Source organism: Nansenia antarctica (genome assembly GCF_963989245.1).
Source record: "Nansenia antarctica genome assembly, chromosome: 5".
NCBI classification, from domain to species: Eukaryota; Metazoa; Chordata; class Actinopteri; order Argentiniformes; family Microstomatidae; genus Nansenia; species Nansenia antarctica.
In genome coordinates, this window is record NC_137690.1 from 21432087 (window position 1) to 21447022 (window position 14936).

Here is a 14936-nt window from a genome sequence, read left to right on the forward strand (position 1 = left end):
GCATACACAATTACACAAACTACAAGAAAACATATAAGAGCAAAAGGTTCTTCACAGAGGAGATGCGTATAGTTGTACTGTGGAAATGGACAATCTTGGACTCCATTTTGTGCTATAGTTGGTATGCATAGAAAAATAATACAAATGAAACAATAGTTTTCCTTAAGGTATCCAAAATCAACATCTCATGCCAATTTTAGATTTACTATAGCTTGTAAGAATTCCTGTGAAATGTAGTATAACAAATGAGCATTTTAGATGAAATATGACAAACAAAAGACAGGTCTTATTATTTTTGTTGCATTTCATACCCAGACCATTTTTATTTTTCATGTGACAGAGGCAAGAGTATGAGTTTACGGTCCTGGTTGCCTTTATGATTTTTTTCCAACCTCAAATCAGGTGTAAGAGACCATTACGACATACTGTAATCCAATCATATCAAATGTCTGTCAAGGCCCACAGTAGAGCGGTGCTCTGAGAGGGTGCGTGTCACACTGTAGTTTCACTCTTCCACATGCCACTTTTCATCCCCACAGAGTTCTGGGATTGGTCAGTGCCGCTTGTGTCATGCTCCAGCTCCAGCACAGGTCCTTTCACTGTGCCATTAGGGGCGGTCCCTGGCACAGTGGTGGTGACGCAGTTGAGGGGGTAGGAGCAGCGCTTGGCATCCCGCTCAGCAGCCGCTGCCAATTTCAGATTGTCTCGGCTGGCACTTCGCCTCTGAGCACCTTGCATAGCCATCCTGCTGGCAACAGATGGGAGCAAGGGAAAGGGCTTACGGCTGCCACTACTACCCCCATCACTACCCTCAGAAGGACTGGTGGCCACCACCTCCCCTACACGCCTCCCATTAGTTAGCGGGCTGGCCTGGCTCTCTGAGTGGCTGTGGTGGAGGCTGCCATTCTCACTAGTGGCCTGTTTGTGACTTGGATGGGCAGAGTTGTGATGCTCTATACCTGTGGGTCCTAGTGCTCCCATACTGCCCCCTCCGCCACCAGTCCTCAGGGCTTTCAGACGGTAATGACCTCTGCCTTCACCCCGGTGGTGATACTGGCTGCTCCCTTGCTTAGTTCTGCCACTGACCTTCCTCCTCTGAGGGGGCTGCACAGGGGCTGCAGAGCTTATCGTGGGCAGCAGATTGTTTGCTGGCTTAGTGTTGTTGTCAGTACTAGTGCTGGTGTTGGTGCCTGCAGGGGCACGTGTAGTATTGTTGGTATTGTCTTGTGCCACCTGCAGCAGGTTGGTGAGCTTGCAGGGCCCAGGGCCCACAATACTGATCCCACTGGGGGTGGAGGACGACCTGGCCGATGAGGAGTTGTGAGGATCGCCTGGAGGATGGCAGCCGATGAAAAGTTGAGATCCCTGTTCAGAAGTGGTCTGCACCCCACTTCCAGTGGTGCAGGTGTGTGTGTAGGCTGCCATTGGCTGGGAGCGGCGATACCCTGGGCAACAGCTCAGCCAGGATGCCTGCACATCCATGCGTCGGAAGCAGTGGTGCACCACTAAAAAGACTCCCAACACTATGGCAGCCACTCCATAGAAACAGCTGAACAACAGACTCCTCTGCCCTGTAAACCACATGGCCATGGCTACACAGCCCCACAGAGCCAGGAACAGGAAATGGGTGGCTACCAGCACCAGGAACTGCACCTTCAGGGAGTACTGGTCCTCTGGAGCCATTACTGCGTGCATGGTGCCCACCACAGAGTCTGTTGACAGGACACTAGTGCTTCCACTCAGAGCTGGTTGGCTTTCAGGCAGAGGGGCGGACAGGGAGGATCCTGTGCACTCTTTGGAAACCCGGTGCCTCAAGCGGAACACAGTGCACAGAAAATAGATCCAAGTCACCAACACCACCAAGCCTGCTGGGACAAAGAAGGCTCCCAAACTAGGCCTCCATAGCAGCCAGCAGCTATAAAAAAGGCAATAAAAAAGTCAGTAAGGTCATAGCAATACAAGCATACCTCTGTCTATTCAAATATCTAGCATACATGTCCAATTCAGCTCTAAATCAAAAGATACAATGTCAAGGGTCAATGTGCCAGTGGGTAAAATGAACAGAACTTACTAAGGACTATTGTCCCCATAGTTATTGACGTTGACAGCTGCAGTGATCCCACATATGATCAGAGGAACGCCACCAGCTATCAGATAGAACCTGAAATCAAGACAGACACACGCCATCAGACTAGAGGGACCAAACACCAAAAAGGAAGTTACTGAGAATGAAACTCACTAAGCAAACTACTGTAGCATTGTAACAAGAGAGATTTGTCATGCAGTCAAAACAATGAAACATGTTTGAGTGCATGACAAATAAGATGTCCAATTTCTTGTAATCTGTGTAGTTTTAGGCTAGGATGTGAAACTATTCAAAGCTTCTGTGATTCCAAGGCCCAGCAGATAGCTGTCAGTGATCTAAACAGAGCTGTTTGTTGGGCTACCTCTCTGAGCTGAGACAGTGTAACAAAGGGCAAAAGGCCACATACAGGGAATGTACTGTATGTGTGTGTGTGTGTGTGTGTGTGTGTGTGTGTGTGTGTGTGTGTGTGTGTGTGTGTGTGTGTGTGTGTGGGGGGGGGGGATTTATCCTAGGGTCAGGTGTCATGGAGGGCTACCCTAAATTGGAATGTGGGTGACAGAGGTCAACAGTACAGTGCATGATCACAACTAGAGGAGTAACAGGGCAGATTGGGGGGAGGGGGGGGAGGGGCATTAATGAGGGACAGTGTGCCCCCTGTATCACCCTGCCCAGATTTATGATGTTCTCCTCAACCTCTGTTATCCTTTGCTCATACATTCTACTCCTAGCCCACTCTGGGCTCTGTGCATCTGTCACTACAGCTCCTTTGTGCCTTAGCAGCATTCGCTCCCTCCAAGGTTCTCTAAAAACAGAAGGTCTTTGGTTGTTGCACACAATGGTGGTCTTTGATATGACACAGTCTGGGTGTCCATTTACATGAATCCAGTCATTTAAAGAATTCTCTCATCCATCTCAATCAAAAACCTGTTTCACAGAGTGTTCTGGCGAGGTCTGTCTCACCCTTATGACATCACTGACCTGAGCATTGGCCGCTGAGTAGGTGGAACAGGAGACTCTCCATCTGGTTGCCGTGGCATTCTCCAGACAGCCTCTTTGTAGATGACTCTGGCACTAACCCCAATCCATAGCAGAGTCGACAAGGAGGAGTAGTGGAGAGCGATGCCCACCTGCCACAAATCATAGAAGATCTTAGAGAGAGCCCACACACATTACATAGTAGAAAACAGGCTGAGAGGGGAGTAACTTACTGCTTGGCACACCACCGGGTAGCTGGTCAGGGTGATGCCCCCTGCATAAATGGCTGTGGTCATAGCAATGTGGAAGCAGGTATTGAGTAATGTATGCCAGCTCTTTCTGGATATTTGAATAGAGCTGCAGACGAAGAAAACAAAGTGTATTAGAAGGACTCAAATTCAAATAAAACCGACACGCACACACACACATGAACGTGCACACACACACACACACACACACACACACGCACACACACACACACACACACACACACACACACACACACACACACTGTACCTGTGGTGTAGTATGTGTGTTATGATGATTGTGAAGAGGCAGAGGAGCAGTACTGCAGTACAAGTGTAGACCACAGGGTGGAGTACCCTCCCTGAGATGGGTAGTGAGTCTGGAAAATCAGGAACCTTATAGGAAAAACAAATAAAGGCAATGAAATAAAAGTACAAACAGGCTTGGTCTTAAACAGGTTATTGAGGACAGTGATAAAAGAACACAGTCCTTCAGTGAAGTTATCCAGCCAAGATCTGTCATGAGTGAGTGAACAGGGCACGCCTCCCCTACCTGCAGCACGGCGTAGTTGCTGAGCAGAGAGCAGCGCAGGGTGGAGGCTGTGCTGTCAGTGTGGGCCAGCTGACAGCCTTCCTGGCTCCACCCCCCATGCTTCTCCAGGGCCTGCATGCTCCAGTGGGCCGCCACAGGGTCACTTCCCGGGGACGAGTGGCGCAGGGACACGACGATGGGCTCTGAGTGATTCCACATGCTACACCCATCTGCCAAGGCAAAGAAGGAAATGATCAGCATTGTCACCGGCTGACAATTTTAGTTTCAGATCACTTTTCTTTCCTTTTTTTTTTTAAAGCAGTTTGCTTTGTTTATGAAAAATGAATTGAACTATGTAAACATTATACATGAAACAATATCTGCGGCTATGTTGGTGGAGCGAACAATTCAGTCCATGTAGAAAGAGTGCCTCCACAGCGCCAGCCTGCCAGCTCCCATACCTAGGCCCACGTAGATGACAGGAGTGTTGACGCTGCGTCGGCGGGTGTGCTCTCCAGGACTGCTGGAGTTCCCAGTGAAGGGAAAGAACCGTCCTGTACGGAATGCTACAAACTGGAGCTTACAGTCTGAGGGGGCATCCGGAGGGAACAACGTGGCAGGGAGAGACACAGATGCCAGGGCCAAATAATTCTGGAGAGAGAGAGAGAGAGAGAGAGAGAGAGAGAGAGAGAGAGAGAGAGAGAGAGAGAGAGAAGGAGAAACTCACTCTTTTTGTTTTCAAAGATTTCAGTTTTCAAAGATATTTGGTCATATGGAATTTGAAACAAAATGTGAAATAAAAATAAATAAATAAACGTTGATATTATACTTGTTTCATCTCAGCAGGATTTAATACATATATCAGCTTCATGCTGACATTATGCTACAGTATCTACAGTGCTGTATGTCAACCCTGCTCCTTGTGCCATGTCTGGTTGTACTGTAGGTAATGCTTAGGTGTGGGTGAAGGAGACACTGCTCACCTTCAGTGGGAAGGAGTTGAGGGAGGTGTTATGGGTGCCTGTAGTGCAGCGGAAGCGGAGCTGCTGCTCGTGGGTGGGCTCTGCCCCCTCCATGCCCAGACTGGCCACTAAGCTCTCACGCCGTTGGTAGGCCGTGCAGCTCATGCCAGTGAAGTGGGCAGGTCGGATGAGATGGGCCTCCATCACAATGTTCCTGGAGATCTTTGTAAAAATATCAGTTGGAAATAAGTTAGCTGAAAGCTATAACTTCCTCTCTTCCTATACTGTTATGGCTACAGAAGCCTATATACATATAGGACATAGATTAATTAAATCCATAACAATTCTCATGATAGAGGGCAATAGATTGAAATTGAGGAGCACGGAAGTCTAGTACCTCTTATTAGTATGTTAACGGTATTGAGGGTACAGTACAGTATGAGTTTTTGTCCTACCATGGAGAGGTCCTGGTTATGACTGTGGAGCTGAGGCCAGGCCAAGGTCTCCAGAGAGTGGACTATGGAGCTGCAGGCCCTCTCTTCTCTCTGGGCGTGAGCCAGGATCTGATCATCCACCTGCATCAGGTTACTGCCCATCTCCACCAGCACCTCAGACAGCTGACACACGCACAAACAAGGAAAATATGAATAAAAGCGACATGCACCGCTATACATTTATAACAGTCTCATCCTTTACAGAGCAGAGTCATCACACCTCTCGAAGTTGTCGGACATATTCCATGAATTTCTCCATCATCTGGGCCACGTAGAGCACATCCACTGTGTCACTGAAACCTGCTGCCTCCAGGGTGTACGTGCGCACCTGATGTGCCAGAGTGACTGCATTAGTGGCATTCATGGGCATCTGGAAAAAGAGTGAGAGAGAAAAGTACCTTGTTAGTAAGTGCTGGATGTAAGGTTACATTTGAACTTTCAGGAAACTGTTTATGTGTTTAATACTAAGCACAGTATTTGGTTTGAAGTTGGTGAGGCAGTGGAGTAAACAAACTTGGGACAGCACAATAAGCCCCTGCTATGACTGGCTCTTACCAGGATGAAGGTGTGGAGGACACGTGTAATGTCGTTGGTGTAGAGACATTTAGAGTAGTCTCCTTCCTCCCATTTCCCTGTGCGATCACAGTAGCGCGATGCCTTCTTCTGCTCTACACCGCCCCCCATTGACAGGGATGGGTAACGCAGCTGGAGACAGTACTGATAGGATGTGATACCTGCCAGTGTCCTCGGCCACCTAGGAACAACGCCAAAGTAGGATGATGAAGGGCATTCAAGCAAAGAGACAGTTACTTTTGTGGTTATTTTGAGCTTTCCTCCTTACCTGAACTCCCCCCGGTTGTTGGTTACTCTCTCCTCTGGACAGAAGGAGGCGCTGTTCTCCAGCACTACTATCTCAACACTGCGGGAGGTGTTGCCCCGCCCAGTGGCTACCACACATTCCCACTCTCCGCTGGCCTCCACATGCACATTGAACAGGATGAGCTCACTGCAAAAAGGAGACAGTAGACACTGCTATCACCACATACACCGCATCAATTTTCATCAATTTATATGAACCAAATATTGGCCTCATAAATCACCATAAATCATAAACACATTTGATATGTGGAATAAACATACATATATACCACAGCTGATATAAAGAACAGGCGTAGGGTGAGAGGGACAATGAGAGTAGAGAAAACGTGCAACTTAGTGATGCAGTACCTGGTGATGAAGGTGCAGTCATGTACCACACTGCTCTCCAGTTGGACGCCCAGCTCAAGGTCAGAGGCCACCAGCTGACCATTGTGGCGCCAGTGCAGTGCAGTGATTTTGTCCACCAGGGCAGCAGTGCAGTGGAAGGGCAGCCTGTCCCCTTTGAAGACCACCTGGCGTTGGGAGGGCAGGAGGGACAGGGTGTGCAGCTCCAGAGGCCCGTCTGAGGGACACACAGAGAGGAAAGGCAGATGAGACCAAATCAAATAACTCTGGGTTATTTCTGGTTCTCTTTCATTACTCAACCTCAGCTAAATGTTTTCGAGGAAGCCATTATGAGTCTGCTGTTTTAGGAATATTGGATGCAGACAGCACAAATTCATAGAGGAAAACCACAGTAGACACAGGCAAACACAGTGAGATGCACTTGGAAATACAGCCCACTGAGTGAAGAAGCCAAGGAGAAGAACTTAAACGTCCTGGTAGGAACAGAGTAGATCAGAAGACACAACACAATCAAACATTGGTCTTTTCTTTTTCAATTGAGTCTCTTACACTATATATATTGTATATGCAACTAACATACTTGGGACATCTAAAAACGTACGCACATTTTGGGACATTTTGAGAAGACACTGTCTGTCATTCACATACTGAAGCTTTCGTAGTATCTGAGGAGCGATAGTGGTGAACCATCTCATTCATAATGGATTTAGTTTATTATCAGACACTGACCACAGCTCAGCTGACTTTCCCTCAGTCCACGAAGGGGCTTTCCATGGAGATTTCTGGGATAGGCACAGAGGGTCTCATCCCCCAGCCGAGCAGAACTAGTGCGGAAGAACCCTGGCACCCAGCGCAGCCCACAGTCACATGACAGGAAGTCAGAGTTGAAGTTCCTGATTAAAACAGGGGGGAGGTTTTACAACATAATTTATCATGGGAGATAATTCTGAGGAGGTTGTACACTTTCACTCTAATGGCACATGTTGCACAACATTTAAGATGATATATTTAAGAGTATATTCTCGGGTGGTCCATTATAGGATTAACATGTCAGATGTGACAAAAGGGTGTCCATTGCAGTTTTTTTACGAGTCAAAGCCTCACTAAGCCTTTGTGTAGGGAGAATACTGTGCTCACATTGCCTGGTTTGCCTTCATATAAACACTGTCTGAAGCAAACATTTAAAAAGTGATTTCAGTGATATTCTAATACTTAGAGTATTAGAGGTATGTTTGAGAAAGAGCTGTGAGAGAGGGGCAGTGACCAGTACTCACACCAGCTTGAGAGAAGGGAGCTCCTGGAAGACTCCTGGGTCCAAGGTAGATAAGATGTTTCCAGATAGGTTCCTAATAGACAGATACACAATGTAACAATCAATCCAGTAGGTGTAGACCAACACTGTGATGTGTTTTTTGTTATTGGACTTGCTTTGTGCCTTACAGTTTGGTGAGGTTGGTCAGTCCCTGGAACATGTCTGGAGTCAAGCAGCCAATGCGGTTGTTGGACAGATCGCTAGGAAAGATAAAAATAGGGGTATAACATTGAACATTTGTAATTTTGGTGGTCATCGACATACATTTGTTTCGTATTTAGTTGCAGATTGGGAAAATCTGTTTTATTTTGGTGATCTCATTGGAAAAGACAAAAAAAGGCTACTACAGCACATTTGCCAAAAAGCTAAAATAGACTTCTGCTTGTTATTGTGATTTGTTTACAGTGACGTAAGCGGCTTGGACTGCACCTTTCCCAGTAGTTTCCATTAATTTAGCTATCCAGAGCAAAACTTAAGAAAGTAAAAAGCCACACAACTGACTATGCAATACTCTGGTCGCCTGTCAATTAGCCTTATCATTAGGCCATACAGATCCCTGTAGAGGCTTATCACCAAAGAAGGAGTAAAAGCACTTTAAGGCCCAGGCATGCTCTGTTTGCATGTAAGGATACTGTCAAAGAGGTCCCTGCCCTAATGCCCCTCTGACACAACCCAGTAGAGAGCTGTCCAGAGCGTGTGTTTATCTCTCCCTGTTTGTTTTGAAAAGCCCCAGACCTTGCAGGGAAAACACAAGCAGGGAGGGAAAAAGACAGTCACGCAGTGCAGCACAGAGGACCAGAGGCGACCGCGACGTGACCAGACCTCACGGACCAAAAACACAATGAGTGAGCAACGACCGGTCGCAAACTGCTGCCCTGTCACATCAAATAACATGTGAGGAGCCTCCACACGGCCCTGAGGTTTCCATGGCGGCGGAGTGGGGCACCAGACATGTCATCCCAGGCCCCCACAGAGATCGGCAACATAGCTAAAACACTAGGCTTAGGGAACCCAGGCCTGTGTGGTGGCACTGAGAGTGCTGTCTCATAGATAGCTTAGCAGGACATCTGTCATTAACTGGCATGATGACAATATGTTTATGTGAAAAAAATGGCGACTATACAATACATTGCTGCATTATAATAATAAGACTACAGTCAAGCAATTTTATAAAGAGAATACGCATTTTTCATGATTCTAAAGGATTATTCACTTACAGCTTTCGAAGCTCAGACAAAGTGTGAAAAGCTCCAGGAATGATGGTGCTGATCAGATTGCTCCTGAGGTCCCTGTGGAGAAAGACAGACATTAGACTAGAGGTCAGAGAAGAAACTCAAAAGCTCAGGCCTTAAACTACTTGTTTAATTTGTCGAATTTCAGTAAATATGAACAGTAAATACAGTAGTTGACCACAGTACAAGATTCAGCCCATTTCAGCATTTCTGTACTAGGAAAGTGCTCTTTATAATAACTGGGAGTGGATACATATGCCCCAAACATGGCCCCACCAGAAAAAACAGCGGGGTATTTCTGCCTTGGGGTGGCTTGGAAATCTTACCCCAACAGCCACCTGGGCTTGGCTCAAGCAAAGATGCAAATACTTGACCAAAGAAAATATTGGTGGAATCCAAGCTCGCTAGCAAGGAGTGCTACTCTTTTGGTACTCGTTTGAAAACCACTCTTCCTACGATAAAGTTACTCTAGCTATTGCCAAACCATAAATATTAATTTCTTTAACTACCTTTGAAGATGTACTTTCATACTACCCACCACATTTCCCTCCACCCTCTTCCCTTGCCTTGCCCATTCCCATGTGTTAAACCACTCAGCAACATGCTCCTCTCCATTGGCCAACCTGCCTGAAAATTAACCTCTGAGACTCCAAGAAGGTTTTTTATTGGCCAGGTGGGAATAGAAAGGCTGGTGGGGGTCATCAGACAAATGGTTATAGGCAGGACACGGCTGACGTGTGTTGGGAATGTGATCCTTGTTCCAACAGCATGAAAAATGCCTGCTCCCAGAGGAACAGCCACAGAGGAGGATTTCCTTACAGGAGCTCGCAGACATCAACACCAACATTTAGGCAGGCATATTTTTTCCCCATTCCAATCCTTCCCAGCATGCCATTGTGGTAGGCAGGACCTTTCAGGACTTTTCAGTCCACGATACCACAATGCATTATCGTAGATATATTTTCCTAACCACACCGCCTCACACTGTTTAAAATGAGAGTCCCTAAAACCTCAGACATCTCCTTCCCCACTCTCGTCCTCCGTCCAGGAGATGAGAGCTATTTTCATCAAATCAGAGAAAGATCATCCTGAAAATGGTTTCCAGTAAATATGAGGGCACAACATGGCTGGAATATAGTAAGATCTGGCCTTTGTTGGTCAGGATCCATTTTGGTCAAGGCCATAAATCAAATCAGGATTATATATCAGAGACAGATCATAATGATGGAGCTGAAGTGATCTGGCTGTGGACCAGAGGCCTGAGGGCTGATGTGTCCGTCTGAGAGAAGGCAGCCTTGGGCAGAGCAGACCAGCTCTTTCAGCACATGCCAGACCCACTGACAGAATACTTTGCAACAAGTTCAGAGCTCTTTATAGAGGTTGAAGTTTACCCTGAACAACAGACTCACAGAAAAACGCTACCTTGTCATATCTGTTTGGTATGCACTGCAATGCTGACCTGCAAACAGTATTCAATGTACAGTATGCATGGCAAGAGAGAAGGAGAGAGTGAGGGTGAGAGAGAGGGTGGGGGAAGTCTGTGTGAATGTGCAAATAACAGAAGCCTATGTACAGTATTTGTGCTTGTGGGTGGTGAGTCAATATCTCAACCTGCATAGTGTGTGTGTGTGTGTGTGTGTGTGTGTGTGTGTGTGTGTGTGTGTGTCAGTAGCCGTAGTAGGGCTGTTGATCAGGGAGGGAAGAACAATGCTTCTGTTTCCGGGCTGGCGTGTCTCGGGGCTCATTAGTGTAGTGATGAAAAGAGGGGCACTGCCCACGACTTCCTCCTGCTGATAATTGTCTCAGACACACATACTGTTCCAGACACACACACGCAGGTTGGCACACACAAGTATGCGCACATACACACGCACGCACACGCACACACGCACGCACGCATGCATGCACGCATGCAGGCACACACACACACACACACACACACACACACACACACACACACACAGTCATTCAAAAGCAGTATAGACAGGTTGTGCATCCATAAGAAATGGTGCCTCATAGACAAAATCTGTGCACCCAAGAGCAAACACACATTCTTCCACTGTGCCACAGAGACACACATATTAACATTACTCAACATAGACACTCCACAACGACTGACACTCCCTTGTGCCAAAGCTTCACAAAGACACTAAGCCAAAGAAACACACACTATGTGCTGCATACAAACACAGGCACTGTGGTCTAAAGCCCCCGCACACGTCCAGGCTCAAAAGTGAACGCGATTCCCAATGTGTCAACAGCAGTTTTCAAATAGCTACTAAATCAAGTTACATATGCCCCCACATGTCTGAACTTCCCACAATCTGCTCTTTCATACACAGTCCTTGAAGCAACAGTGCAGAGTGTGTGCTTTAGCCCTATGAATATCAACAGTCCAACACTCCGATAGACTCTCTTATCACTAAGCTGGGGAATGTGGAGGAGCACCAGAGTCAACAGAGCCTACAGCCCCAGCCTCAGCCCCGGCCCCAGCCCCAGCAGGCCACACACCCAGGCCCTCTGCCCTCTGAGGCATCACCCTCCCAGGCATTGGCTTCACAGCTCAATGGCCCTGACACTGATGACAGCAGCTGTCACCGAAGAAGAAGACGATACGAAATGACCTAAGGAATTCAAGAAGCCTCATTTGCATACATGTCACCTTGCTAGCATGGAATTGTAGTCCTACTGTAGGTCTTCAGTGAGTTTGCAATGTCATAAACATTACTGTTGAATAAGTGTTGTAAGTACTGCTGCTGAGTCATTTCACGTCCTTACAGTATATACTACTTACCACCTCCTTATTTGCTGCATGAACATAATGGAAATAAAAAGGTTACTTTATATCCATGCATTATGACACATATCAGAGGCCTTGTGTCTACAACTTAGGCGATGTTAATGACAATTACAGTCTACCAACTGGACCCTTTCTCCTCTACACCACATGATTAGGCTTTGACAGTGTCTAGCCTGCAACCACTCTAAACCAGCCATTGTCTGCTTCAGCTGGGCCTAACACCAGGGGCTGCCATTTAAGACTCGATTTCTTCCCTCAGTCTTCTCCTGATCAATGGGGCTGGTCCTCCGCTGCTCTGAAGAGTCATTTCTGTCTGGGACGGGACAGGGCACAAGCACCTGGGGCCCAAGCGGGAGAGGAGTGACATGCTTGCAGGGCAGCTAGAGGGTCATAATTAAGACGACGGCTCTAAAGCGCTCCAACCCTGGAGTGCTCCATTATCAGGAGCACAGAGGCAGAGGCTGGAGTGCTCCAGTGACATTGTTCAGGCCGTGGCCCTGGGGAGCGCTGGGAGAATGACTGAAGCCAGGGAACGGCCACTCATTATCGGCAGACTGGAATCAAGAATTTCCTGTTTCACTCCATTAGGGAAGTTTTTTTTTTTTTGGGGTAGAGAGAAAGCATTCCATTCCCCATATTCTAGATTGTACCTTTGTCCATCTGCAAGATGCCACACAACACAGGGAATCACCCTTCACAATGTAACAAGTGTTTATTTGGGTTGTGTGTGTGTGAGAGAGAGAGAGAGAGAGAGAGAGAGAGAGAGAGAGAGAGAGAGAGAGAGAGAGAGAGAGAGAGAGAGAGAGAGAGAGAGAGAGAGAGAGAAGAACGAGAAGGGCTTTGAGCAGTTAACTGGCACCTCGGTCCCGACAGAGGTCAGTGGAGACCATTTTTGTGCTGCGTGTCATTTCCTGTCTCGCTGGCGTCTCCAGCACAGGCCCTTGCTCGTTTATTTTTACAGTTTCCTTTTTCTCTTTTTTTTACTAGCTGCTTTTCCCCTGTAGGGAGGGGCAGGTGGGGTTGGGGGACTCAGACAGAATCGGCCCTGTGTAATGGCCCCCCAGACCCCCCTTCCCCCCTACACTCCTCAACACACTTGCTCACAATGGGGGCTCTGTAACACAGCCCCCAAACCTGCTCCTGCCTTCCCCCCAAAACAGGAAACCAGGATCTGCCGAGCTCTTGTTTTTCTACTAATTTCCTGCTTTCCTGCCCCTTCCACAGATTATTTTCTTTATTTTCTTTTTCTGGTTCCCCTCAGATTGGATCCCTAATCTACGTTTGCTGGTGTGCATCTGGAAACCAGTTACTTTGGCCATGCTGATTCCCCTGAGCTGTAGCTCGGAACCACTGACAGCCTATTCTTTCACATCGATAATGACCTGCTGACAAATGATAAACAAGCCTATGATTAACCTTGGAAATACAATCAAACGAGGTCACTGGCTCACACACATCCCCCAGGTGGACATGCAGTGAAGGAGCTAAATCTTCCAGGTGATTTAAGATCCTTTCTTGAATAGTGATCTACCTGAAATATACTCATAATACTGTATCTGAGTTGGTGTAACTCAAAAGGAAGTACACATTTTCAACAGTGGGAATGGACAACCATGCACTGCCACTATGCACAAACCTGAATGAATAAGGCCCACAGCTCTGGCCATCACTGGCAGTGATTTAAACTGTGGTACCGACTGCCCGCTCGTTGGGAGAAGGATATACAGAAATAGCCATGTATACTTTTATTTGAAGTGTAACATTTCTTAGGTTGATTATATGTTTCTACAGTCTGCTGCAAGGGGTTCTGGAGACCATTCTGCCAAGGAAAACTCTGGAACCATGGACTGTTATTGACTCAAACTCTTATTTCTGGAACAGCTCTCCCCATTACAAAGGGGGCGATACTCACTTTGACTGCTCTCTTGATTGCAATCAGTCTTCAGCACAATGTACAGTGTATGTCAATTTGAACATCATCCCTCTAGGTCTATAATAGGTCTATCATCATTATGTGGATGAGAAATTAATCCTGAAAATGGTCTTTCTGTGTTCCATATCTATACAGTAATAAATGAACAGAAGGATCTGTGACCAAATAAAAACAGGCAATGAAAATATGAAAATGTAGTAAATCTATAAAAAAAAATCTATTTTAAAAGCAGACAAAAACAAAGCCAGCAATAGGCCACCTCCTCTCAAAGCTCTGCCAATAAGTTAGTAGACATTCGTTTGGAAATACTTCATTCAGGGTTGAGAGTGGGCCAACTTTACCATAGGGAACGGTCTGGCACACAATGTCTTTCATAGAAAATATCAATGAAAAGGATAACAATTACAAGCAATGTGTGAATATTCACCCAGTGGGCGTACTCCAGCTTGTAGACAAGTAGTGAGCGAAAGAGGGGGGTGGTAGAACCGTCAGGGAGACAGAGAGCGAACTGGGTAAGGAGAGGAGGGGTGGAGGTGGGGGGGGGGGGATGCAAAGCAGAGAAGGAGTGAGAACGGAAGTGGGGGGAAGGAAACATGGAGAAACCTCAGGCTCTTGAGGAGAAAAATGCCATTGAAATCATATCAAGTTTGCTGAATGTGTGTTCAAGAACTACTGGCATATGAAGCATTCTGTTTAGTAATGAGCTTATGAGAGGGTTTGCTCGTCGTTTCAATAAACCCTAGAGCCACGATTGAGTTAAGCTTGCAATACAAACACTCCCCGTTCCTTCAGTTTATCTCACAGACACATCTGGAGTCTATCAACCCTTACTGCCCCCCCCCCCCCCCCCTTTCTGTTTCCACTCTCTAGCAAGCTTAACCCCTTCCTCACTCTCCACCCCTCATGTCACGCACACTCATTAAGTGACCGCTCCCTCACAGGGGCCATTCAATGGTGTGTGCGGGAAAACATACAACGACAACACAAACGGTCATTTGTTTGCTTAGTGAGAAATGAGAGTCTTGTGTCTGGCCCCCTCTGCTTCTCAAGCCAGAGGTCCAGGTTGATTCTCGGAGGACTGGTGAGATCAGACTGCCGTAGCACGCCATAGTCAGCCTGGAACCGGTTCTAGATGGTAGGG

General features: G+C 47.0%; 1 protein-coding gene across 1 annotated transcript in view; it reads right to left on the minus strand.

Moving 5' to 3' along the window:
* Positions 1 to 492: 492 nt before the first annotated feature.
* The window catches only part of adgra2 (adhesion G protein-coupled receptor A2), a gene marked incomplete at its 3' end in the record, with an annotated part of 33944 nt that continues 19500 nt past the window's right edge, over positions 493 to 14936 (minus strand). The window contains exons 3-19 of the mRNA XM_080531282.1: positions 9048 to 9119; positions 7959 to 8030; positions 7793 to 7864; positions 7248 to 7411; positions 6522 to 6735; positions 6136 to 6300; positions 5850 to 6048; positions 5515 to 5664; positions 5256 to 5417; positions 4822 to 5022; positions 4300 to 4489; positions 3860 to 4068; positions 3578 to 3702; positions 3295 to 3418; positions 3065 to 3213; positions 2072 to 2161; positions 493 to 1915 (exon numbers count right to left, since the gene is read on the minus strand). Coding sequence (XP_080387408.1) covers positions 493 to 1915; positions 2072 to 2161; positions 3065 to 3213; positions 3295 to 3418; positions 3578 to 3702; positions 3860 to 4068; positions 4300 to 4489; positions 4822 to 5022; positions 5256 to 5417; positions 5515 to 5664; positions 5850 to 6048; positions 6136 to 6300; positions 6522 to 6735; positions 7248 to 7411; positions 7793 to 7864; positions 7959 to 8030; positions 9048 to 9119 — 3781 coding nt within the window. The remainder of the gene's footprint in view (positions 1916 to 2071; positions 2162 to 3064; positions 3214 to 3294; positions 3419 to 3577; positions 3703 to 3859; positions 4069 to 4299; positions 4490 to 4821; positions 5023 to 5255; positions 5418 to 5514; positions 5665 to 5849; positions 6049 to 6135; positions 6301 to 6521; positions 6736 to 7247; positions 7412 to 7792; positions 7865 to 7958; positions 8031 to 9047; positions 9120 to 14936) is intronic.